Source organism: Lontra canadensis, unplaced genomic scaffold (assembly GCF_010015895.1).
Source record: "Lontra canadensis isolate GAN:19392208 unplaced genomic scaffold, GSC_riverotter_1.0 scaffold87, whole genome shotgun sequence".
Classification (NCBI taxonomy): Eukaryota; Metazoa; Chordata; class Mammalia; order Carnivora; family Mustelidae; genus Lontra; species Lontra canadensis.
This window is the reverse complement of record NW_022631081.1, coordinates 4,605,810-4,633,263: the sequence shown is the minus strand read 5'-3', so window position 1 is coordinate 4,633,263 and position 27,454 is coordinate 4,605,810. Positions and strand designations below refer to the sequence as shown.

Sequence of the window (27,454 nt, the reverse complement as noted above, 5' to 3'; positions counted from 1 at the left end):
AGAAGGGCCCTTGGGTGACGCTGGAAATGGGTCACCAATGTTTGCTGTTTCTTTGTGAATGACTGTGTACACATTAGGTACATTAGTTAATAAGACTATTTCATAATGGAGGTTACAAAACAGAGATTTGTTGTTTGTCAAGAAAGAGTGGCAAAAGCTTGGCAGGAAGCCATGGATCAAAGCTCTTGCTCAAAATGAGGTGATTGGAAATAGCCAGGCCTTCCCTGTCCAGAGGCGTGGAGGCAGGGCCTGCCTTTCCCAGGGCCTATCTCCTAATTGGAATCCTAACAATATTCCAGGGGAAGCAGGGAAATAAGCTGGGGAGGGGGGAGGTGTTATGTATAGGGTTTTTGGAGGGCAGTTGGGAAGGCTCTCCTGCCCCTCAAGTCTCTAAGTCAGTTCAGCTCACCTTCCAAGAGCCTAGGCCAGAAGGGACCCCAGTGTGGGACAATCACAGCTTCACAATCACTAGAGCAAGTCTTCGCCACTCCAGGGCTTGGCAGGCCACAGTATGACCCCTTCCCTGACACCCCGAAACAGACGGGGGTTCTAGCGAGGACGCCAAGGCTCAGTTAGAGGGAGTGCCGCGGCCAAAGGCTCAGTGTCTAATGGCAGGGGTGGAGCCAGCACCCAGGTTAGCTGCCAGCAGTGCCCCTGCCCTGCCTTTCAGAGAAGGACAAGGTCAGTGTGGGCAGGTGGGCCCCTGCCAGAGAGGGCAAGCCTGGGACAGAGAGGGGCGCTGGCCTGGGTCTGAGGAAGCCACCTCTCTGTGGGATGGGACACTGGGCCAGGCTCTTCTCCGTAGGCCAGGACCAAGCAGATGTAGGAAGCATCACGCCCTCTTTACCAAGGAGGGTGAGGCCTGGGGCAGGAAGTGACTTGTCAAGACACCCAACGTAAAGGGGGGAAGGTAGGATGTGAAGAGGGGTTCATCTATCCAGACAGCCCAGGTGCTAAATGAGCACATTGGGTGGGCAGGCTTCAGGCTTGGTGACTTTAGAGAGGAGGGGGCCGCCATAGGCTTGGGCGGGGTGGCACTCCGCTGTCTGTGACCTCTGCTCTCAGCCACCAGGGGGCGGTGTTGATAGTACGTCTCTCTCCCTACCCCAGAAATGTGAACAGGACCCCTCTGGGATCTGGCTGGTGAAGGGTGGATTTGCAGGTGGCTTGAGGCGAAGTTTACTTAGCCCAGACTCCCTGTGGGCCCATGCGGAGCAGCCAAAAGAGGTGGTCCCACCTGGGTTCAGATCCTGGTTCTGCCCCTTGCTGGTTTTCTCCCTAGATCCTTGTAGACTCCACCTCCATCCTTTGGCTGCCATAATCCGTCATCTCTTGCTTGGATTATTAGAAAAGTGTCCATGAGTCAGTCTCCCTGTGCCCATTCCTTCCGCCTCCCAGGAGGCTCCGCGGGGCAGCCAGAAAAAGCCTTTCTGAAATGAAAATCTGATCATCACTTCCTGTGGGAGCCCTTCCCTGGCTCCTCATTTCCTCCCGGGAAAGTTCAGTTTTCACTGGTGGCTTATAAGGCCCTCTGTGACCTGCCTTTGACACCCGCATTGCAGCTTCACCCAACGATCTGAACTCACCAATTCATCAGACTCCTTCCTGCCTCCCTGCTTTTACTCATGCTGTACCTTCAGTCTGGGATTCCCTTCCCAGTCTTGCTCTGTGCACCCTCGAGGCTCCCAGAGCCCTCTTTCCCTAGCCAAGCCCCCTTCCTCAGTCGCTAGCAGCGTTGGAGTCTCGTCTCCATGCTCTTGTTGCAAGGGGCCCACTGTTTATCATGAGAGTCATCATCTGTCTCATGTCTATCTCTTAGTCCCCACCAGCTACCAGGCCAGGCTACACTCCCCAGATGTTCAATAAAGCCTTGCAAAAAAAAAAAAAAAATAGATACCATTTACTGAGTGTCTATGCAGGCCTGCTGCCCTTGTGTTATCTTGTCTGATCTTCATGGCAGGCTTGTCAAATAAATACAGTCGTCCTGGTAATATAGGGGAGGAAAGTAAGGCTCAGAGACATGGTAGTTTGCTCAGTGATGGCATCACGACTGGGATTCAGGATGTCTGACTCCAGAGTGACATGTCTCCCTCGCCCATCCCGCCCCCCCGTTGGGTCATACCAGGAGCACTGCCAGAAAGCAGAGACTAACAGCATGACTCAGCACCAGGGAGAGACCCAAGTAGAGGGTCAGACAGCCACAGAACAGAGGAAAAGGAACCAGAAAAGATGGGCACACCCAGCTGTGTCCCCATCCTGAGATGATGGTAGGCCTGACAATAGTTATAAAAGCCGACACTAAATAACAATAATAGTAATAGTAATAATAATAATAAAAGCCAGCACTGGCTGGCTCAGTTCATTGGCATGTGACTCTTGATCTCGGGGTCATGAGTTCGAGGCCCACATTGGGTGTAGAGTAAATAAGCGTAAAAAAAAATAAAATAAAAGCCAACACTATTGATCATTTACCATGTGTCAGGCAGTGAGTGGTTACTGGCTTCTTCTTCTTTTTTTTTTTTTTTTTTTGGTTACTGGCTTCTAACCAGGGGTTCCAGGGTGTGGTGTGGATGGCCCTATCTGCCCTCCCTGCCTTCAGCTCAGGTCATGATCTCGGGGTCCTGGAACTGAGCGCCGTGTCGGTCTCCCTGATCAGTGGGGGAGTCTGCCTGTCCCTCTCCTTCTGCTGCTCCCTACTGCTTGTACTTCCTCTCTCTCTCTCTCTCTCTCTCTCCTTTTTAAAAAAATCAGTCACATTTCTATACATTAACAGGGAACATTCAAAAAGCAAAATTAAGAAAATAATTTCATTTACATCAGCATCCAACAGTAAAGTACTCAGGTATGACCTTAACTAAAGAAATGAAAGATTGATACACTGACAACCACAAAATATTGTTAAAGGAAATTACAGACTACTAAATGTAGGGGGAAAGACACCAACACTTAATGCTGTTAAGATGGCAACATTCCCTAAAGTGATCTACCGTTTCTGGGCAATCCCCACCCAAATCCCAACTGCCTCTTTTGCAAAAATGAACAAGCCAACCCCAAAGTTCCTGTGGAAATGCAAGGGACTCAGAATAACCCAAACAATCTTGGAAAAGTAGAATAGAGTTAGGGAGGACTTGCATTTCCTGATTTCAGAATTTAATATAAAGCCGCAATCATCAAAACAATGCGGTACAGGCGTAAGGATAGACATACAGATCAGTGGCAAAGAACAGAGAGTCCAAAAATCCACTCATCTGCAGTCAAGTGACCTTCGACATGTGTGCAAAGACCATTCAATGAGAAAAGAATAGTATCTTCAACAAATACTGCTCGGGGTTGCCTGGGTGGCTCAGTGGGTTAAGCCTCTACCTTCAACTTGCGTCATGATCTCTGGGTCCTAGGATAGAGCCCCGCACCGGGCTCTCTGCTCAGCATGGAGCCTGCTTCTCCCTTCCCCTCTGCCTGCCTCTCTGCTTACTTATGATCTCTCTCTCTCTCTCTGTCAAATAAATAAATAAATAAAATCTAAAAACAAAAACAAAAACAAACCAAACACTGCTGGGACAACTCCATTACAACATGGGAAGAAGCCAGTCAGCAAAGACTAGATAATTCTCTTCATATGAAATATCCAGAACAGGGAAATCTATAGAGATAGAAAGTAGATTTGCAACTGCCAGAGGCTGGAGTAGGGGAGCAGGAAATGGGGAAGGGCTGCTAATGGGTATACAGGGGTTGGTTTTCTGGGGGGTGATGAAATGTTCTATAATTAGGTAGTGATGATAGTTGCACAACTTTGTGAATATACTAAAAAAAATCATTGAATTATACACTTTAAGAGTGGTGAATTTATGACACATGAATTATAACACTTAAATTTTTTTAATTTAAGGAGAAGACAAAACTGCCCAAGAGTAAAGATGAAAAGTAGATTGTCTCAGGGTGCTACCCAGGGCATCATCACAACTCTGGTGGGGCACACCCAAATTCCCTTCCATCTCCTATTTTCAAGCCATTCCCACCTCACCTTACAGCCCTCTGAACCCTCCCCACTTGCCTCTATCCAACAACGCTCAGCCTGCTCACCCTGTAGTAAGGCTTCTCTTGGGCCCGCTTTGTACTGGCCCAACTAGTTCTGGCATGATCCATCTAGGGGAGGGCGGACAAGAATGTGACCCCGCTGGGGCCCAAGTGGGCTGAGTAGCAGCCTTTTCACATTTCCTAGTAACCACCTAGAAGGAGGGGTTCCAGGGTGTGCCGTGGGTGGCCCCATCTGCCCCCCTGCTGTTGTTTGCTTCTGTGGTTGTTACCATGGTCTACTGAGAGTCTGACAAACTAGGAGCTAAACACGATCTGGGGATTTACTGGGAGAAGACATGCATGCAGTGTGGGTGGGGGTTGGGGGCTCTCTTTTGCCAGGGCCTTTGTTTCAAAGGAGGGAAATTAATTCTGCTGGCCTCAAGACACTCCACAGCCCAAGGGGCATGGACCCAGGATTCCCGACACACGATGATGATGATATAGACCATTTATCGAGTACTCAGTATGTTCCAGGCACAACATTAAGCCTTCTGAGGGAAGGCAGGGCTGGGGAGTGGTTCTGGTGCAGGTTCCAGAATCAGACAGGCTTGGGTTCGAATCTTGGCTCCCCATTTCCTGGCTGTGTGACTTCAGAAAATTTTCTTACTCTCTCTGATCTTCCATTTCTTTGCAAAATGGGGATACCCCTACCTGTTTCCAAATGGTCTGATAATGATGTCATGCTCTAAGCAGAGAGGAAATGCTCAACCAATGGGAGACTGTGGGCTCCATGCAGACAGAGACCTAATCCATCTGGTTTACTGCAATATCCCCAGCATTCCCCTCCACATGCTCTTCAGTTTCCCACCTCCACACCTTTGCTCATGCACTTTCCCCTCCACATGCTCTTCAGTTTCCCACCTCCACACCTTTGCTCATGCATTTTCCCTCCACCTGGGATGCCCACTCCTCTACTCCAATCTCCATCCTTCTTTTCTTGAAAGTCTGGCTCAAATGCTACCTGCATCCATCCCATTGGGGTGACTTCTGTGCCTGGGTCCTCCCTCTGATAAGGATGGAAGCTCCTGGAGCTGAGACTGTGGGATCATCTAATAGTGCAACAGCAGAGTGCTTAATTGCCTGGGCTCAACTCTGGCTAAGTTGAATTCACGTCTCTATACCTCAGTTTGCTTGTCTATAAAATGGGCTTAACAATGGTGCCTACCCCTAGGGGTGTTCTGAGGTTTAAATGAGACAATGTATTTAGAATGGGGCTTGGCGTGGAATAAGCCTTCAATAAGTATAATAAACCTACACTGTCCATATGGTAGCCACAACCCACATGGGGTGATTTAAAGTAAAATTAATCAAAATTGAATTTAATTCAATCCACACTTGAATTCCTCAGTCTCATTAACCATTTTCCTATGTGACTAATGGCTAGCAAATATGTTGAATAGGACAGCCTAGATACAAGACATCTTTGCAGAAAGTTCTGTTGGCCAATGTTATGAATGATGATGTTGTGTGCACAACAGGTGTTCCCTTCTGGCTCTCCCTGCTCAGCCCCTGATGTCCCTAGAAATAACTGGGGCACCTTACATGAAAAGGATGAGGGAGAGAAAGGAGACTGGTGGGAAATAGGAAGGATTAGGGGCTAATGAAAGGGCAGTGGAGGAACCTAATCTCCACCTGCTCCCAGCCTGGTCGGAAGTAGGTGTGGACAGCAGCTAGGGTCTTTGCAGAAAGAGGATGGAATGTGAAGTGGGGTGGGGTTGAGGTGTGGAGTTACCTAATTGCTTCTGAGTGCGCCTGGCAGGTGCCTCAGATTGAGGGAGATGGCTAACAATGCCTCCCTTCTCCTTATGGGCCAGATTCTATCAGGGGCCCGGAGCAAGGAAGATATCCAGCACTAACTAAAGTCAGCTAGCCCAAAGAGGTCCCAAGATAGGGCACCTGGGTGGCTCAGTTGGTTGAGCAACTGTCTTCAGCTCAGGCATGATCTCCAAGTCTCAGGATCGAGTCCCACATCGGGCTCCAAGCTCCATGGGGAATCTGCTTCTCCCTCTGATCTTCTCCCTTCCCATGCTCTCTCTCTCTCTCTCTCTCTCTCTCTCAAATAAATAAATAAAATCTAAAAAAAAATTAAAAAGAAAAAAGAAGTCCCAAGATAGCCCAGGGATGGGGACATAGGATGCCCACAGACAGGGAACTTGGGAGAGCCCTGGGCAGAGTGCCTTGAGCTAGTCCAGGGGTTGTTTCAGTCCCCACGGACCCCATCAAGTCGTGAAGATATGGCCACACAGGCGTGGTGTGCTCTCAAGCAGATGTGGCCCTGGTTCCTTCTCTTAGATAGTCGTTGACAACGTGGCCTCTGCTCTACTGGAGTTTCTGACAGCTGGACAAGAATAATCCCTTAGATGTGACGACCCTTGACAGTCCATATGTCTCCTTAGATCTTTCCTCCAACTACACAAGGACAGGGCAAGCACTGGTAGTCCCATTCCATAAATGAGGCAAGTGACTCTCAGAGATGTCCTCTTGAAAGGGAGGTCCCATAGGGGAATGGGGAGCCAGGCCAGGCCTTGTAGGCAGGTCTAATGCTGGGATATCAGGCAGCATGACAGAAATCAAAGGACAGGGAAATCTTCTGGGCTTCCTTCATCACCTTGCATACTTGGTGGACACCCCTCACTGATCAGGTGTTTAAAAACCCAAGAAATATTAAAAAAAAAATCCAAAAAACCAAGAAACACCCTCACTACCCCCAAGACCATCCTTATGCCCCACCTCTTCCTTAGGGCCCAGGGAATGTGGGATCTCAATCAAAGACCCTCATGTCCTCGTGATCTCAGCGATGAGAAAGCAGGCAACAAGGTGGAGGTGCTCAGCCCTTCCCCGTATTGAAGGTGCAGGGTCAGCATCACATGATAGGACTTGAAAGACACCAGGAAAAGTAGTGTCAGCCCAGTAGAAAAAACAGACCTTCAGCAAGGACACAGCCTGTCTCTTCTTGAACATGGACACTTGGTGCAAAAGGCTGTGAGTTTCCCACCCCCAACAAACTAAACAAACTCTGCTAGCTTGAACAAGTCCCCGAATCTTAAGAGTCAGAGCTGGGTTTAGGGGGCGCCCTTTGCAGAACTCTAGGTATGGGATCTCTTCATTAAGGGGATGGGAGATGGATGATGGGAGAGAAAGGGTGCCTGCAGGGGGCAGTCTTCATTCCTCCTGAAATCCCCACTTTCTCTGGAGGCCTGGGAGCATGGGTGGGGATTTGAAAGGCACTCAGCCTGGGCTCCAAAGCCCTCTGGCATGCTCTCCTGTGCCCCCCTGCCCCCCCAGACCTGTCTCAGAGCCAAGCACGGGACCTCACTTAATCCCAGTTATGTAATATGCAATCCATCAGTTGGCCAAAGAGGAGGTGCCTGGAGCCACACCCAGAAGTGGGGGCAAAAGGCCCCAGCTGGGTAGGGCCACAGATGAGGCTCGGTTTCTGCCTGGAGTGGCCCCCACTCCTCCAGCCTCACCCAGACACCATGAGTGGCCGAGTCGGAGACCTGAGCCCCAAGCAGGCAGAGACCCTGGCCAAGGTGAGAGCCCATTTCCTTGAGCCCCAGAAGAAAAGGGCGGAGGAGAGGGGGGAGGGGGTGGCTGGAACCCTGCCCCACTCTGTTGGCTTAGTGTGTTTTTGACATTTTCTCTTTACTGTCACCTTACCCAGGGTCATGTTCCACAGCAGCCAGTGATATCAGCTCTGTCCAGGGCAGGGGTTGAGGGAAAAGTACCACATCCAAACAGTAATAGTGTGTGTTCCAGATCAAACTTGACTTCTTTTGTTGGAGACAGTATCAGAGAGCTTTACCGACAGCTGACCCCACCCCAGCCATTCCTCCCAGGCCCCTTCGGTGGAACCCGAGGATGCTAATGGTTTGCCCTCTAACTCTGTTTCCCCTCCTTCCTGAGGACTTTGAAAGATAACCTGTCTGTAAGGGTGAGTGGGACAGAGCAGGGTGAGTGGTCAGCCCCACAGCCAATGGGGAGGAGAACATGCAATCACTAACCATGCTTTTGTAGAAGATGGGATGAAAAAAGGCAGAAGCCTTGGCAGGCTAATACACGGAAAGAACTATGAATGCACTCACGCCAATCCTCTTACCCACCCACCCACACAGTCAGTCATTTATCCTTTTTTCTTCTATCCTCCCACCCCACCCACCCACCCATCCATCCATCCCACCCACCAATCTCTCTTTTCTCTATTCCCCCATCTCTCCCTCCTTCCATCCACTGATTTCTCCTTCATTCTTTTTCCATCCACCCACCCACTCAACCATCCAAGCATTCATCCCTCCATCCTTCTTTCTATCCATTTACTCAGGATCTATCCTTCCTTCCATTCATCTGCCTGTCTACCCATATACCTGTCTCTCATCCTATCCATCTGTCCACCCATCCTTCCATCGTCATGGGCCAGACTGCATGTGAAAGAGAAGTGATGATGAAAACAATTATTGAGTCTGGGGGCCAAGGTTCAGTGCAAAAGCCACTTTAACCAGCATCTCCCTTCCCAGTTCCGAGAAAATGTGCAGGACGTGTTGCCCGCCCTGCCCAATCCTGATGACTATTTCCTTCTGCGCTGGCTCCGAGGTGAGGGCAGAGGTGGGGGAGACCAGGGTGAGGGGCAGTGAGAGGGGCCTGGTTCTAACCGCTCCAGAACAACTCATGGCTCTCAGGATCCAATCACACCGTCTTGCTTCACATGCTCAGATCCAGGAGAGGGGAGGGTCCTACTCGGGAGGAAGGAAGGAAGGTCCTACCCAGGCTCCTAGTCCCATGCATAGCTCCTCACAGTCCAGGACCAGGACAAAGTGACTACAAGGCAGCCTCTCTCCTGCCTCACACCTTCCTTCCATCTTCACACAGCTCGGAATTTCGACCTGCAAAAATCAGAGGCCATGCTCCGCAAGGTGAGACCTGTCTAACCATGGTTGATAGGGGATCTGGGTTGATGGAGATCTGGGAAGTGTTTTGTGGGGCGCAATCCACACCTCCAGCTCCCATCTCCACCCCTTCCCTGGAGGTGCTGGGAGCCCAGCGGGGCCTTACCTCTCCTCTCCCTTTCAGTATATGGAGTTCCGGAAGTCCATGGACATTGACCACATCCTTGATTGGCAGCCCCCAGAGGTGAGCCAACCCCTCCCCCAACAACCCAGTCTTTTACAGACATAACATTCAAGCAGCCTCTGGGTCACTGGAGAACACGAGTGAAGGGCTGCAAGCCTGAGAGGCCCGTGGAACTGCCTGCAGGCCTCTAAGCACCTCTCCTCTAATAAATATGAACATTTCCTGGGTGCTTATGAGGTCCTGGCCTGAGTTAAAACTTTAACTGCATGAATTTACTTAGTCATCACAACTCAGTGAAGTGGGTACAACTGTCCCTGTTTTACAGATGAGGAGACTGAGGCCCAGCAAAAGTTAAGCATGCTACCCAAAGTCCCACAGCCTCAGCGTCGAGCTGGGATTTGAATTCACATGAAACTGGCTCTTCACCACCACAGATAGCTTGTGCCTCTGAGCCCTCACCCCTAGGGCCTTGATCAAAGCATCCTGTCTGTGCAGGAAAGAAATTTAGCCCACCAAGTTGCTGGAGAGAACAGTCCCACCACTAGCACTCTTAGTAAAGCAATGGCCATAGTTTCATTTGTAGAGCGTGAGTTCTGGGCCAGGCACTGTGCTTTGCCAATATGATCCTGGGGACTTTCCCTAAGGGAGGGATTAACCAAACCATTTTACAGAAGAGAAGTGGAATGGGACTCGGGAAGGGACTGTCACTTTTTCAAGGATGCACAGCAAGGACGCAGTGGTGTCTCTATTTGGACCAAATATATTGACCTTCAGAATCCATGTTTTCCATCACTAAGCTCAACTTTTCCATTAAGAAAAGTTAATGGAAAGGGACATGGGAGATGTTGGGGGACAGAATTAAGGAGCCAAGAGGCCTTCAGCCAGACCCAGACTATGCCTGGCTTTGCCATGTACTCTCTACAAGCAAGGCATCCCCCCAGGGTCCCTTAGTTTTCTCACCTGGACAATAGTGCCATCCTTCAGGGAAGGGGCAGTGCTTATACCATGCTGTGTGCAGGCTTGGGTCATCCAGGTCAGCCAAGTATGGGGGTCTCTGGAGAAGTGCATAATGCCAAGTTCTGTGTATCTTTCCATGCCCAGGTGATCCAGAAGTATATGCCTGGTGGCCTGTGTGGCTATGACCGGGATGGCTGCCCGGTGTGGTATGACATCATTGGGCCGCTTGACCCAAAGGGCCTGCTCTTCTCGGTCACCAAGCAAGACCTGCTTAAGACCAAGATGAGGGACTGCGAGCGCATTCTGCATGAGTGTGACCTGCAGACAGAGCGGGTAAGGCCCAAGCTGAGTGGGGCGGGCAGCTGGGTGCAGGTGAGGCTGCCAAGGGACAGAGTCCCAAGATCACACTGTGCTCTCTGCTGTCACAGTCAGAGGACTCTGGGGTCAAACCATCTCAGCAGCTCTGCTGCTTCCTAGCTGTGTGGTCTTGGAGAGTCATGTCTTTCTAAGCTTGTTCCTCACCTACAAAACAATAATAATAATAAATAACGGTTGCAAAGATTAAATGAGATAATGCAAATGTATGGCCCAGCACACAGAGCCTCATGCATATTTCTCAACAATGCTAGTTACTTTTATTCCTTCTGAGTCTGCTGTTCCTTCTGTTCAGATAACTCAATCCCCCAGTGCATCGCTACCTCCCACACTTCCCTTGGCTCTCTCCCTTCTATCGTTCAGGTCCGAAACTTAGATGTCACCTTCTCTGAGGTCCCTATCTGGGTTAACATGTGTCCCCGCAGCTCCTGTGCTGTTTACTTGCAGCACTTACCTCGGGACTTACAGCAACCTAGTTGCTTGTCAGTCTCTCCAAGCAGAATGTGAAGCCTTTGAGCACAAGAATATTATAGGTTATACTCTCCATGTCTGGCACAAAACAGGTGTTTAATAAATATCAACTGGGAGGGTGCCTGGGTGGCTTAGTGGGTTGAGCCTCTGCCTTCGGCTCAGGTCATGATCTCAGGGTCCTGGGATTGAGCCCTGTATTGGGCTCTCTGCTCAGTGGAGAGCCTGCTTTCCCCTCTGCCTACTTGTGATCTCTCTCTCTTTCAAATAAATAAATAAAATCTTTAAAAAATAAATATCAATTGGACTAACTGAGGGATGAGTGGATGATTGAATTGTAGTATGAATGGATGGATGGGTGGGTCAATTAATGGATGGATGGACAAATGGATGGATGGACAGATGATAAATTGATAATGCATGATGGATGGATGGTTAGATAGATGGATGGATGGGTAGGTGGATGTGTGGGTAAATGCATTCAGTTTTGTCCATTTGTTCCTCTGAGGACAGAGTAGGGGGCTGGTAGAATCACTGAGGGGTCAAATACTAGGGTCACCATGTCCCAAGTTCTGAGCCTGCACCCTGAACCTTGGGACTAGTTTTCGCTTTCATCCTTGCAGCTGGGGAAGAAGATTGAGACCATTGTGATGATATTTGACTGTGAGGGCCTGGGACTGAAGCACTTCTGGAAACCTCTGGTGGAAGTGTACCAAGAGGTGAGGAGAAGGCCCCATGGGTGACTCCTGCTTTCCTTAATGATGAGCTTGGTCTGCTGTGACCTTGTTGCTCATTCAGAGCCAGGATTTGGTAAAAGGTGGTGGACTTTCTGGGCTCTGGCACTGCAACGCAGGACCCAAAGGGCCTTAATGTGTTTCCCAAAAGGCCTCAGAGTCAACACTATACTGAGACCCTAGAGGCCACCCTCTGCCAAATCTTCCCAGCTCTGTCATCCCAAGCTCTGTGACTCCAGCAAGTCACTTCATGCCTCCATGCTTCAGTTTCCTTGCCTACAAAATGGGGATACCAGTATTCTGCATTTCAAAGGGATATAGGGATATTCCAATGGGTTGATATATAAAATGTGTACACAGTGCTTGGAAAATTGTGAACATTTAATAAACAATAGTTATTATTATTGCTATACTACTATTACTATTAGATTTACTCTGAAAGTGATTATTATTAGAGTGTGGTTGTAAAAGTCTGAAGTGAGAAACTCTCCTCCGGAGGCCAGTGGAGGTGATGGAAATAAAGGAAACCCTCCTTAGTCCTTTGGACACTCCAGAAGGGAGATTGCAAAGGCAATGGGGTAGGAAAAGATGAGATGTGGGCTCTGATGGGGTCTTTCTTGGTTCCACAGTTCTTTGGCCTCCTTGAAGAGAATTACCCGGAGACCCTGAAGTTCATGCTCATTGTGAAAGGTGTGTGACAAATGACTTCACTTTTTTGTGTCTCAGTTTCCTCATTTGTACCCTAGAAACAATCAAAGTGCCTTCTTCCCTGGGTAGTAGTGAGGCAGGTTGGTTGCTTGGCTGCATGCAAGTCACTTAGAATGCCTGGAATAAAGTTAGTGTTCCATAAATAGTAATTTCTGTGGTTGGCCTTACTGCAAGAAGAGGCAGTTCCAATACTAGCTCTTCCAGGAATCGTCTCTCATTTCTCCCACCCGTGTTGATCTCCATTGCCAAAATGACTGTGACACTGAAAGCTGGAGCAGCCAAGTCTGGCCTTTCCTGTCTGCTGCCTTCTGGAGGTCTCTAGTTGTCTTGTGTGTGTTCATCCTGGTTTTTTCCCTCAGTTGTTCTGCCCAAATGGATATTTGATGGTTGGCTGGTTAATTGGTTGGTTGGTTGATTATTTGTTTAGTTGGTTGTCTAGTTTATTGGCCAGTTGGCTGGCTGTCTAGATGAATGATTGGTGGTTAGTTGGAGAGTTAGTTGGTCAGTTAATAGATTGGTTGATTGGTTGGTTTGTTGGATAGTTGTTGGCTTGGTTGACTGAGGGACCAGCTAGCATTTTGGTTAGTTGGGTAGGTGATTAGCAAGTTAGCAGATTGGTTAGTCAACTGGCCAATTTGTCAGTTAGCTGAAACTTGGATGGTTGGCTGGCTGCAGAAGGCAAGTGGCTGTGTTGTTAGTTGGGTGCTTAATAGGCTGATGGGTTTTCTGGTTGGCTGATTTGTTAGTTTGCTATTATGACTATTTGGTAGGTTGGCTGACTAGTTGGTAGTCTGATTGGTGGCCTGATTAGAAGGCAAATTGATGGGCCATTTTCTTGCTTGGTTGATTGTATGATTTTTTTTTAAAGATTTTATTTATTTATTTGACAGAGAGATCACAAGTAGGCAGAGAGGCAGGCAGAGAGAGAGGGGGAAGCAGGCTCCCCGCTGAGCGGAGAGCCCGATGCGGGGCTTGATCCCAGGACCCTGAGATCATGACCTGAGCCGAAGGCAGAGGCTTTAACCCACTGAGCCACCCAGGCGCCCTGGTTGATTGTATGATTGACTCGGTGGCTGGTTAGTTGGCTGCTTGTTGTCTGGCTGACCAATTGTGGGGATGGTTTGGCAAGTACCAGACATTTTCCAATTCATGAATCCTGCATATTATTGGCTATGACTATTACAGAGAAAGTGTTACAATGGAATAATTTTTTTCTCCATTATCTTTGTATCTCTCCAGCTACCAAACTGTTCCCTGTGGGCTACAACCTCATGAAGCCCTTCCTGAGTGAAGACACACGCAGAAAAATTATAGTATTGGGAAGTAAGTAATTCTAGCTCTATTCCCTGAGCACTGTGCCACCTGGAGTCAGACATTCCTTTTTAAAAGTAAAGTGAAATATATTTTACACTATAGAGTCTACTCTGCTGTATTCCATGTCCTTGGTGACTGAGGCCTCACACCTTCTCCTTATTAGTTTCAGTTTGGTTGATAGTCAACCTCTGGGCTATAGGCCTCATTTTCCTTTCAATGCTTATCACCTCAGTGCTTCTAAAGGCAATGTGGACTGAGTAGGATAAGGAAGAAGAGCAGGAAATGGAAGAGGAGATGTGATTCAGGGAAGGAAGTGTCAACAAGAAGGGACTGGATAAGTGAATAATAATGCATCTATTTGATGAATTACTAGAAAATCATAAAAGATGATTTGATACCAAGGGAAATGTTATTAAGTTTTTAAAAGCAGATTATAAAGTAGAGTGGATAGTATCATCTTCCTTGTAAAAACAAAAATATATTACTGGAAGAAAATGAAACAAAATGTTGATTTGTGGATGGCAAGAAATCAAGCGGTTTTGTTTTTTTTTTTTACTTTTTGTATTTTTCCTGTTTTCTAAAGTTTTATAATAACATGTATTACTTTTATAAGTAGAAAAAAATCATTATTTTTAAAAATGATAAGGAGGGGTGCCTGGTGGCTCAGTGGGTTAAGACTCTGCTTTTGGCTCAGGTCATGATCTCAGGGTCCTGGGATTGAGCCCCACATTGGGCTCCCTGCTCAGTGGGGAGCCTGCTTCCCCCTCTGTCTCTGCCTGCTGCTCTGCCTACTTGTGATCTCTCTCTCTGTCAAATAAATAAATAAAATCTTTTAAAAAATAAAAATGATAAGGAAAGAGAGAGAAAGAAGAGAAATAGTTCTTAAACTCAAGCCAATGACCTTGAACTTGGAGCAACCTCTTGCAAGCAGAATGGTCAGATCATCAAATCAGGAGATCTAAGAATCTGGGAAGGTAGAGTCTTACAAATCCTTGCCTTCTTTCTCTTCCTGATACTTGAGTCTCTGCCTCTGCCCAGTTCCACAGGGATAGGGAGCTAAGTGGATCACAAGGTAGCCCCCCAAATCCTGTAGCAGTGTGGGTAATGCCACACTCCAGGTACAAGTCTGGGGCTCTGTCCTACTGGTGGCACACAGGGCCCTGTGTGTTTGGCCCTCATGTGCCAAGCATTATGGTCTTTGCTTTTATCCCACTGGAGGCAAGGAATATCCCATGGCCACAGTGGGGTTGGGGGTGGGTAGGGGAGATAGCCTGGATTGTCATAAGACCCAGAATGCTTAGAGTTTTGCACAGGGCATGAAGAACAGTAATGAGCATTATGGCTTTAGTGATTAAGCATCACAGAAAGGGAAGGTCTATTCAAAGGCCCAGGGCTATTCATTCCCCACCAAGAGGTCTGTCTTGAGTATGCCATCTATATGCTGTATGGCCGCCAACAAGATTTTTTACATCAAAGGCTTTAAAGTCTCCTTGAGACAATTAGATGATTCTTATCTTCACTACTCAGGACTGGAAGACCCTCAAAAATGTGCAAACCCATCAGCTCAGAGGAAACATTTTTCCATAGCAATACAATGCTGGATGACACTTCCTACAGCCCAAGGCCTGAGAGACTGTAGAATTGGTCTTTGTAGCCTAGTCCCTGTAGGGTTTTCCCCAAGCTTGGGCCCCTCCCCAGTGGGAGTGGAGGGCTGACAAGTCCCCTCCACGCTTTAACCCCTCTGCCCACAGGCAACTGGAAGGAAGGTTTGCTGAAACTCATCAGTCCCGAGGAACTGCCTGCTCAGTTTGGAGGGACTCTGACTGACCCAGATGGGAACCCCAAATGTTTAACTAAGGTACAAAGAACCCCAGACAGGAGAGAGAAGAGGAGTAGAGCTGAGTTCCTTTCTCACCCACTCATTCATTCCACAAATTCTCCACAGAAATGGAGAGACCCCTGTGAGACAGGTACTGAGCTAGACAGTCCCAGCCTCACTATCACCGGGCTCTCAGCAGCTGTGCAGGCAAACAAGAAATGAGGAAAATTTGACTCTGAGGGATGAACTGGAAGGGGAGGTTTCCAGAGAAGGTTTTGACCCTGGAGGGTCAGGGAAGGCTTTCTGGTGGCAGGTGGTGGGAAGGTGGCAGTGGAAGAGGACAGGGTGAGCAGCATACTTCCAGAAGATGGTGAAAGCATCTCAGGCAGGAGAAACAGCATGAATTCAACAGCACAAGCAATGCCATGGTCAAAAGAGTGAAGCAAGCCCATTCTGTCCTGTGTCTGCAGATCAACTATGGTGGGGAGATCCCCAAGTCCATGTACGTGCGGGACCAAGTGAAGACTCAGTATGAGCACTCAGTGCAAATCAATCGTGGCTCTTCACACCAGGTGGAATATGAAATTCTGTTCCCAGGCTGTGTCCTCAGGTAAGGGCCAGGACACCAACCCATTTCTGGCTGGTCTTACACCCTCAGGGTCCCACAAGAATGAACAGGACTTACCCCCTCCCGCCTACCCAGGTGGCAGTTCTCCTCTGATGGTGCAGACATTGGTTTTGGGGTCTTCCTGAAGACCAAGATGGGGGAGCGGCAGCGAGCCGGGGAAATGACAGAAGTACTCCCCAGCCAGCGTTACAATGCCCACATGGTGCCTGAGGATGGGAGCCTCACCTGCGCAGAAGCCGGTGTCTGTAAGTCTACCCTGGCTGGGCCTCAGCTCTGGAAGGCTGGAGCCACCTGTCCCATGGTTTACAGGAGGAAACAGAGGGGCAATGACTCCCCCTACCCCAGGAACATACAGCCTAGGTTAGTGTAATTCATTCACACAGTTGATCATTCAGACTACACTCTCAGGCATTTACTACACACCAAAAGCTAGTGACACATGCCTTGAAAAGGCTGAGAGTACTTGGGCCACAGGACACAGACAAGGGACAATAAGGCATTTCCCAGGCAGAAACTGGGGTTCTGAGAAGTAAGTCAACTTATCCAGAGCCACACAGCTGAGTGTAATGTCAGGGTCCCACCTCAGTTTCATGGTAGCTGCATAACCCCAGGCAAAGCTTACCAGTTTGGACCCTTGGTTTGTTCATCTGTGAAGCAGAGGTTACAACCTCTGCCTCTTGGGTGGTTGTGGGGAAGTAGAAGGTATACACTGGTCTCACTTTATCCAAGGGGGCTGGGAGGTCTTTGACATTCCCAGCTGCCCTCCCATCCCCACCAACCCCTATCATGCAAGTGTCCAGGTGTGGAGATAATGGGATGCAGTGGCCATTGTCCTCATTGCCAACTGGTGCAACTGAAGTCAGGCTGGGCATGCGCCAAGAGGAGGTCAGTGTCTGTTTACAGACATGGCTTTAGAGTGACAGTTCCCATGGGAAAGGGAAAAGGATTGGTGGGAACTTGGCCCAGCTTAGTTAACATAGCAGGTAGAAACAGAGCCTGTCCTCCCTCCTGTAGCTGGGGTAGAGACATGGGGAATGTGAAGCCAGGCCTAACTACCCATCTGTCCATCTGTCCCCCCAGATGTCCTGCGCTTTGACAACACCTATAGCTTTGTCCATGCCAAGAAGGTCAGCTTTACGGTGGAAGTGCTGCTCCCAGACGAAGGCATGCAGAAGTATGACAAAGAACTCACCCCTGTCTAGGCAGCTTCCTCACTTCTCTGAGACCTGAGACACTCTCCTTTTTCTATCTATATCCTACCATTCTTCCTTCCCTCAGAAACTGATCGCTAGTCTTCTTGACTCTGTGAGATTAGTCAGTAAAGAAAGAGCTGCCTTGAGGAAGACTTATGTGTTGTGGTCAGATCAGGAAAGGCACAGTTTTTGAAGGATGCCAAGATTGCATAAGAGAAGAAGAAAGGTGAAAACAAGAGGTGACGTCACTGAAACCCAAGAAATCACAAAATGAATTCTTAACTTTTGTCTTCACTTCTCCTAAGGCATTTGTGTGTGTTCAAATTTCTACGCTATGAGCTATGAGCCACTTGGGTTACAAATACATCTAAATTCTTTTTTACTTCTACTCCTTATACAGTAGATGCTCAATATATACTTGTGAACTTGAATGAAGGTAGTGAGCAGGGTAATTCACGGGTGTACATTTCAGCACCTCGGACAGAGGCCAGGCCCAGGATGCAGACCCAGGTGATCCAGCCCCCTGGTTTCTGGGAGTGGCTGCCCCCTCGGGTAGGTAGGAGAGGCCTCCATAAGACTTTGTCTGACTCCCGCCACATAGCTTTCCCAACCCATCACTCCCACCTGTACCCACTTCCCATGGAACTCACACCTTATATTTTAAGCAATTAAAGAAACTTTACTGAAAGCAAAAGAGGTCCTATCTGGCTCTGGCTGCTGCCTGTTGATAACAATTTAAAAGTCTAGGCTATCATTTGATGAGTGCTTTCTTGCACACCACACATGATGCCAAGTGCTTTATGAGTGTTGCTCATTTCATTCTCAAACCTCCCCCGGGGGCCATTTCTCATGGCCATCTTATGGATAAGAAAAGTAAGGCTCAGAGAGGTAAAGTCACCTCCAACATTAGTTCTTAAGTGGGAGATTCAAGCCCTAGGGTTTGTTTTTTCTTTACTCCAAATACATTGTTTTTAATTGTCTATAATTCCACTTCCTCAGACCCTACTTTCACAAAGGAAACAAAGAATGACTTATTTGTCCTAGATCTTCCAGTAGAAGTGTCCTGGGTGTCATCCTCTCCAATCCCAGTTTGTGGACAAGTATGTGTTATGTCCATTGGGCAGCTGGGGCAATAGAGACCCCCAATGCTCAATTGTATGTTGTTAGTCCAAGGGGATTCACAGCAAAATGGACTAGGCCTTTGCCTCTAAGCCGTGCATCTTGTCCACTGTTCACATGGCCTCTGAGAAGCATGACCTCCTGACACCCACCATGGCCCTGGGTGACTGAGGGGGAAGTCACATCTCCAGGACATTCCTGCTCCATCCAAGCCAGGGACACAGAGACACTGGCTTGAGCCCTAGGACCTCTGGCCAGGAGGTACCGAATTACACAGAGAAGGTGGGTAGGTGGGGACCAAAGGCTGACTGGTCCTTGGGAATGAGCTGCCCAGGACCAAGGCTGCTGAAGTGAGCCAGAGTGGAAGGCCTGTCTCCAAAACCAATCAAGCAAGTGTTCAGCAATGCCTAGCACTTTCCATCTGCACTTATGGGCACAAGATTTTATCTCCATTTTATAGATGGGAACCTGAGATCTCAGAAGGCACTGGCCTGGTTTCCTTTGGCCTATGGGTGGGAGAAATAGCCTTGAAGTTAGGGCCACCCTCCCCCACCTGCTCACTCGCACCAAATTCACACTACTGTAGCAATTTGCCAGAATAAGGCTCTCAGATGTGGGGAAGGTGAGGAGGAGAGGGTTGTCAGATTTATGGGGGGAAGATGCAATATGTGGAATGTACTTAAAATTTATTGTTTATCTGAAATTAAAACTTAATGTGGCATCCTGTATTTTATCTGTCTACCCTTCAAATGAGGGAGAGAGGAGGTAAAAGCAGGGAAGAAAGGGAAGAGGAGGATGGGCTCATTCTCTTGGAAGACTGTGGTAGCATCAGCAATGTGGGTCCAAGGGTCCCTGGGAGTGGTTGGCCCAGCATCTCTGGTGCAGGGTGGAGGCAGAAGGCAGCCCTACCCTTGTCCCCTACGGGAAAGCCTCCTACACTGCAGCAGGCTCAGAAGGAGGATGAGGGGTGGACCCTTTACACCCTTGAAGCTGAGGCAGCTGTAAGCATAGGATGCCGTCATTTGCTCGACCTCCTCTACTGCCACTGAGAGCTCCCTCTGAGCTACCAGGGGCAGCAGCGGGAGCCTGGGCCAGGGCTGAAGCCAAGAACCAAAGAGTGCCCCTCCCCATCTGCTGATGGCCAGCCATGGCAAACCAGCTCCTACTCTATTTCCACCATCAGTGGGCAGGGAAAGAAGTTATTAGTATACTCGTCATAGGTCCTGTCCCCAAGCAGAGGAAGATGCCTCCTCAAAACACCATGGGACAGGGGTGCCTGGGTGGCCTTCAGCTCAGGTTATGATCCCAGGGTCCTGGGATCGAGCCCTGCATCAGGCTCCCTGCTCGGCAGGAAGACAGCTTCTCCCTCTCCCTCTCCCACTCCCCCTGTTTGTGCTCCCTCTCTCACTTTCTCTCTCTCTGTCAAATAAATAAAAACCTTAAAAACCAAACCAAACAACAACAAAAACCCACCATGGGACAGAAGAGGCAGTTGTGGGCGACCGGACGGCCCACAGCCTACTCTGCCCCAGCCACAGTTTCTTCCTGGCCCCTGACTCACTACCTTGTCTACCCTCCCAACCCAGGGGCCGTGCCCGTGGCAGATGAAGTGACATCCATTGGCCACACAAGTCGTGGGCTCCCCAGTAATCCCTCTAACCTGGTCCTTTGTGGATGGGAAGAGCCAAAATCACAGCAGTCACACACAGAGCTCTCCCACTTAATCAGCTGTCAGCTGCAGGTGGTCCAGACAGAAAGACGTGCTCAGACAGGGAGGTAGGGGGAAGACAGTCTGCCTGGGGGAGAGGCCCATCCCAAATCCCAATTCCCGCATGGCCCTATTAGCTGGGTGACAGCGGGCCATCACTTGACCTCTCTGGGTCCTCCTCTCCCTGGTTTGGCTATACCAGGGAGAGGCCACCTACATTTCCAGGGTAAGGATTTCCTATGGTACAGATGAAGCACCAGGTGGGGGCCAGGTGGGGCCTTCTACATCTCCCCACTGCCCAGCTTTCAGGACCCAGAGCCCGCACATCATGGCAGCAAGCACTTTCACTTTGGAAATGGAGGGCCCCCCACCCCACCCCGCAACCTCCAAGATCCAAAATGGGGGAGGGCTTTGCCTGGTGTCTCACAGCTTGAAACAAAGAACACTCACCTGTAGGAGGAAATGTTGTAAATACAGATTTCCAACCAGGCTCAGAGGGTCTTGTCCAACTCCAGACACTCACCAAGTGGGGATATATAATCTTGGAAGGACACCATGGACTAAGGAAGAATCTGGGACACCAACACCCACTGAGAGTTTCCTCCTGGGCTCCCATGGCCAGTGACACAGCCTGCCAGTGTAGAACGACGGTATACTTCATGTATCTCCCACCAGCTGGGTGGGAAGCCGGGCCAGCCTCTGAGCCCTAGTCCATTGCAGGCCCTTAGAGCAAAAGAAAATCCTGATTCTCCCTTATCCATGAGTATTTCCTCACTGCAGCTCTGGTTTGGAACAAGAACAGACAGGAATCCTCAGGTACTACAATAGGGCCCTGGTTTCCTTTGTTTCCCAAGTTTCCCTGGTTTCCCAAGTTACAACTTGGCCTGACAGTAGGTTCTATGTAGCTGTTAACTTTCTTTTTTTTTTAAAGATTTTATTTATTTGACTGAGAGAGACACACTGAGAGACGGAACACAAGCAGGGGGAGTGGGAGAGGGAGAAGCAGGCTTCCCACTGAGCAGGATCCCGATGTGGGGCTCGATCCCAGAACCCCAGGATCATGACCTAATCTGAAGGCAGACACTTAACGACTGAGCTACCCAGGCGCCCCAACTTTCTTTTTTTTTAAAGATTTAATCTTTCTGACAGAGAGAGGGAGAGGGAGAAAGAGAAAGGGACAGAGAGAACAAGCAGGAGGAGCAGGAGAGGGAGAAGCAGACTGACTCTCCGCTGAGCAGGGAGTCCAATGCTGGGCTTGATCCCAGGACCCCAGGATCATGACCTGAGCAGAAGACAGATGCTTAACTTCATAGAACACAAAAACATGTTCTCCTATGTAGAGAAATGTGCTAATATCAAGAGGGAGGCAGGGAGCCTGGGTGGCTTAGTCATTAAGCATCTGCCTTCAGCTCGGGTCATGATGCCAGCATCCCGAGAGCGAGGCCCTGCTCGGCGGGAAGCTCGCTACTCCCTCTCCCACTCACCCTGCTTGTGTTCCTGCTCTCGCTATCTATCTGTCAAAATAAATAAATAAAATCTTTTAAAAAAATAAGAATGAGGGACAGACATGAGTTCTATAATGGCACACAGAATCCTATTTTCTAAAACACTAACTTAGCATATGCCCGAGGATTGGTGATTCTGTTCTATACACAAACAAGTAATGCTGAGAACAGCTCTTAAAAGGAAGACAGCAAAGAGTCAAGTGTAGAGTGCGGCTCTTTATAGACATGCACTTGGGAAATTCCAGTGCCATCTTGAGACACCTACCACACAGTAATAGTTGTCTATCAGACACTGGTAAGTCCTGTGGTGACCGTGTCTTAGGAAGATACTTATGAAGGAAGGAATCTCTAAGTAGACCCAGGCTTTCTGCAACCAGAGGGACAGAAGCCATGGTGCACAGGTTCCCTCCCCCATAATCACATCTATCAAGCTCTCTCTGGGGTGAGTGGGCCTTCCCAAGCTTCACTGGAAATCCTGTAGTTTCATCTGCTAAATCTGGAGACCTGATCAGGGGATCTAGCACCCCTCTCTGGGCTGACTCCCCACCCCCAGCTCTGCCCAGAATAGCCCTGGGGAGGGAAGCCAAGTAACAGGAAGAGAGTCCCCAGACCCGCAGCTGGACCTGAGTCACGGCCCTCACCTCACTCTCTTCCACATCATTGCTGAGCACAAAAGCTTCCAGGCCGAACTACAGTGTCTCATCTTGCTGGGACCAAGGGACAGACCTGGGGCTTCCTGAGAGGGACCTGGGGACAGCCAGGATCTGGAGGGACCATCAACTCAGACACTGGCCAGAACAAGTTTCCTGGGAAGCCATGAGAGACTTATACTCCAGGAACTTCTTGCCCTTTAAAGCCCACATTAAATAATGTCCACCCCATTCCTAGAGCTCAGGGACCATTGCACTTAGCCTGAGCAAAGAGCAAATGCTAGAAAATCAGCCCCAACTGAAAAGACTCTAAGGCTGTGGCAGCCTCTCGAAGCTTGCACCCTTGCTGGGAAGGACAGCCCATCCTTTGCCAAACTCACAGCCCAGACAGGCACGTTTAGACCCAGACACATTCCAAACAGGCACAAAAAAAGGCTGAGGCTGGTCATCTGCGACCAAGCCCAACAAGACAGACCTCTATACCAGATTACACCAATGGTCCAGTTAAGCAAGACTCCAGGGTTGGGATAAGCCCCCTGCCCTCGCCCTCGCTCCCCTGCAGCCTCACAGACCCTCGGTTGAAGACAAGGGTGTATATCCTCTGGGAGTAGTTCAGGTGCTGTCTCCGAGAGCCCACACTCTCATCCACAGAGTTTCACGGCTCAGTTTGACAGTGGTTGGATGCGGGCTTCAAGAGTCTGCCATGAGCCTTCTACATAGGGAGGGGATAAGCCATCCGAGGGAAGAGAGGAAAGAGGGTTATTCTCAGCAAGTAGTAATGGTCACCTCCTAACAAGCATCTACCAAATGCCTGGTATGCGGCAACCATAGTTCCATTTATTCCTGAATGGTCCGAGAAGTGTTTGCTATACCCATTTTATAGGTGAGATGATGGAGGCTCAGAGAGGTGGTTGAACTTCAGTTCTCCTACCCTGGTCTCACCTACCAAATGGGTGCACACCTGTCCTACCAAGGGCCCGACACAATGGAACAAGGGGCTCACACTCTGCCCTCCTTAGGCAATCCTCAGGGGTCCACAGTCCACTCCCACCACGGCTACACACACCAGGCTGAGACTCACCTCCAGTACCTGGAGGGTCACCTACAGGTGCTGTGGGGTATGGGGTGGGGGTCCCAGAGGAGGGTGTCATTTGGAGAGCTCTGTGGGGTCCATGATGGCTGCAGCAGAAGTGTTCGCCTCCTCCCCGAGGAGCAGCCTTGGCTGGATGACTGCCAAGGAAGGGGCTTATAGGTCAAGGCAGACTGGTGGGTTCCCCCAGCCAGAATGAAGGGCAAGCCCTGGGCAAGCTCCCCCGGGGGAGGCAATGGCAGTGGGAAGGCCAAGGAGAAGCTGCTAAATAAATAAGCTTGATCAGCACTGAGTATCATCATAGCTGCCATAGGGGCAAATTCATACATGCTATGTGAACTGCACAACCACTTCTGTTTTACAGATGTGGACACTGAGGCAGGAAGTCCTATTACCATCTGCCCAAGGTGCTTACATGCACTATCAGCTGCAGAACTCAGATTCAAAATCCCAAGCCAGGACTCTTCTGGAAATATTTAATGGTTGAAGTTTTTATACGGCAAGACTCAGAAGATATCAAACAGCATTAAAATGAAAGCTGAGTTTACCTTTACCCTCTCTACCAGAAACTTCTTTTCATCTGTGTGAGCAACTGCTTAAAAGCCCACTTACCCCTGCATGGCCCCCAGTGAATTTTTTTTACCATTTGGGCTGACCACATTGCCACACTGTCTCAGGAGGGATCATCTCGACCCAGGGGGCCTCGGGAAGACCAAAGATGAGAAAGGAGTTTTAGGGATTTATGTGTGTGTGTATTTAAGAATTTAAGGTATTTGTTTAGTATTTCCTAGGTATTTACTGCATGACAAGCTCTGCCTTAAATGCCCAGAGTGCAGAGTTGGGGGTGGGCCTCTGCCCCCAAGTTTGGCCTGGCTGGGGAGCCCAAGCAGCAAGAAGCAGGATTGCCCTCAAGTCCAGGAGGGTCCTGTTCAGCCTGGGACAAGGCTGAAAGGCTTCCAAGAAGCAGGGTGAAGGTCACAAAAGAGGAGCTGTCCTCAGCTCTCTCTCAGCAGGGGAAAAAACAAGAGACTCCAGGGCTGGAGGCATTGGGAGGTGAGGCCAAATGTTGAAAGGCAACCAGCACAACTCACAGGCCATTAGGAAAGAAGTTCCCTCCTCCAGGTATGCCCAGGATGTCTGGCTCCTGCTGCTGCTCAGCCCGACAGCATGGGACAAGGTATCCTCAAGGAGACTCACCAGGTACTCTGCTGGCAGTGGGGAGGCTCAGCTTAGGGAGGGCAGGGGGAAGAACCCCAGCTCCTAAGGGAGGCTCACTGCCCAGACCTCACCAAGCTACAGCAAGACCAGAGCAACCCACAGAACCCCCCCTGGGGTGGCCATAATGAAAAGAAACATGACCGGTCCCTACCGCCCCCCGCCACAAGCTTCCTTAAGTTGGCCAAGGGGGGACTGGAGAAGGAACTCCTTCACTTGGAGCCCATATGGCTAGTGGGGCATGGGCCAAATATGTCCATACTCCCCCATCCACCTGCTGTGCTTCCTGATTTTAGAAAGGACACCAAAGTCCTCCTGACTCATGAGGATTTAATAAGGCTAGTGAAGAGTTAATGCTGACAGAAGGCTTACCACACAGGGGGCTTCATTTTCTCAGCTGTAGGATGGTGATGGCGCCTATTGCTTTGGCTCTTACAGACGTTATGTAACACAAGGCTTAGTGCAGGGCCTGGCATACAGCAAACCCTCCTTACAGGTTTTCCGTGGGTGTCTTTCATAACTCCTGTCCAAGGGCTGGGGAGAGCGTGATGATGGAGGGTGCTGTACGACAACATGATCCTGTCTGGGAGGAAAAGTCGAGAAGCATGCATGGGGCAGATGCCATCAGAGCTGGACACTGAGGGCACTCCTGGCCGGTGGCATGGCCCGCGTGGAGGCACAGAGGCTAGCGTGCAGGGCACATCTGGGGAAAGGTGAGGTGTCCGCGGAGGCAGGAATGCAGGTGCGCCAATGTGTCCTGGTGAGAGATAAGCCTGCCAAGGCCTGGAGGCTCTGATTACCAGGCCGAGGTGTTCAGATGGGATCCTGGGGGCTGTCAGGAGTCACAGAAGGTATCAGAATGGAAGGCCCCTGGGGAGATTTCAGCCATCAGCATGATCAGAAGACCGTTTCTTTATGCACTGGGTATTTAATGAGGTCCCAAGATTTTCATACAAATAAGACCCTCCGCTGCACTCCTTGGGATGGTCGCCCATTATTTCCTCTGAATAAATTCTTAGGAGTGGAATTCTTGAAGTATCTAATTGGCATAATTGATATCTGGGTTGGTTTTCAGGTGGAGATGTAAACATTTGTCCTTGAAGGAGAGGTCTCTTGACACATTAATAATAGCCAATGTCTGTGAAGCCCTGTGAGCCTGTCTTGAATGCTTTGTGAGCCATTTATCTTGTAATCCTGGCAGCAGCTTCAGCAGGTCATTACAGAGAATTGTATGGTGAGGAAACCAAGGCTCAGAGAGGTTAGGCAACTTGCCCATGGTCACACAGCCTGTGAGTCAGCGGCACCCCAACTGTGTAGAGAACCACAGGCTGGAAAGCAGGAGATACAGAATCAGAACTGGGCTGGGAGAGGGGAACTAGGGGAGAGAGAGAGGGAAGGTGGAGGAGGTAGGAGGAATGTTGAGTTATGTGTGTTGGTGGGAGGGATGGGGGCCCGTGAGCTTGGGCCAGTGACTCCAACTCCAGGAAACAGGAACCTAGCCATGTTGTGATTGTAAAGAGTAAATGAGCAACACCACAGAAAGTGCCTAGCGTTGGACTTGACCCACACTAGGAGCAGTTCACTAACACATTGTTCTCCATAACCCTGGAGGCAATTTGAAACAGCCAGCAAGGGCATGTTGGGTGCTGCTGCCTCCTTGTGGTGATGTTGAACATTGCATGAAGGTGGCCTCTGGGTTCCCAAGTCCCAGAATGCTCTTGGACAAAGCCCTGAGCGGGTGGGGAAAGACAGGCCTCCTGCCCCCACTCCCAGCAGGGGTCTGGCCCCCCTCTCAAGTAGGGGAGAAAATTTTGGGCTGGAGGAAGCACAGAGGAGGCTCCCAAGCCAGCCCTAGAGGATCAGAGGGTACCTTGAGGGGGATGGAATTGAGTGGGCTGTAGTCAGGGGAGGGTGGGTAGGCCAGCAGGAAGCGGTGGGGAAAGGTTGGAAGGAGCTTCCCAGTTGGAGGGAACAGCGTATGAGAAAGCCCCAGTCAAGACAAATGCCAGATCCAAGAAACCAAAAAGGACAGAATGGCTGATATGAAGATATAGGGTAGGGAGAAAGGGTTGGGTCTACAGGTCTAAGAGCCACCTCAAGGAGTCTGGGCTCTGTTCTGAACATTTTAAGAAGTGGTTGGCTAGATAGAAAAGCTGGGGGCAGGGTCCGGGGGAGACAAGCCAGAGGCTGCTGCCCTCATCCAAGCCTGGAGGGGACAGATAGGACATGTGGTGGCGGAGGATTGGGGCCAGAAGCTACATAAGTGAAAGGGAACACCCAGGGAAGAGCGAGAAGGGCCTGAGCCCGAGGATCGGGTGCTGGGGTAGCAGCTGAAGGCGGAAAGCTGGAGTGAAGGTTCTAGACAAGCAGGAGCTGCAGCTGAGACTACCTTCCTTTCTCCCTGCCTGTTTGGGAGAAAGAGCAGAGCAGGGCTGAGTCTTAATCCATGACCCTGCAGGCTGTGAGGCTTCTGCCAAGTCACTTGCCCTCTCTGATCCTAGATGTGGGTCTGCACCCTGGGGAGGGTGCTGTGAGCCTCCCCCCCCCCCCGCAGGAGGGCCAGAGCAATGGTGGGCTGGTAAACGTTTAACCTCTCACTCTCACTCCCCAGGCTGGGGGAGGATGATCTGTTGATCTCCATCCGATAGATAATCCCCTCATGACCTATTGCAGGCTACCCAGAGGTCACTAAATGGGAGTTGGGAAGCAATGTGCAGTAACCCTAACAAAGTATAGCCACCAAACAGATGCAAGAAATGCAAGTAACCTCAGGAGTGCAGATCATAACGAAGCCTGCTAAAATCATCAAGAAACTTTTAGTGTTACCACC

General features: G+C 49.7%; 1 protein-coding gene across 1 annotated transcript; it reads left to right on the top strand.

The window, feature by feature from the left end:
* Nucleotides 1-7,475: 7,475 nt before the first annotated feature.
* SEC14L3 (SEC14 like lipid binding 3) lies at nt 7,476-19,184 on the top strand. Its single transcript, XM_032883411.1, has 12 exons — nt 7,476-7,607; nt 8,589-8,664; nt 8,941-8,984; nt 9,142-9,201; nt 10,243-10,431; nt 11,565-11,660; nt 12,305-12,365; nt 13,623-13,706; nt 15,449-15,555; nt 15,987-16,126; nt 16,220-16,389; nt 17,225-19,184. The coding sequence occupies exons 1-12, from the start codon at nt 7,497-7,499 to the stop codon at nt 17,344-17,346; spliced, it is 1,260 nt and encodes a 419-aa protein (XP_032739302.1). The 5' UTR covers nt 7,476-7,496; the 3' UTR covers nt 17,347-19,184.
* Nucleotides 19,185-27,454: the final 8,270 nt, after the last annotated feature.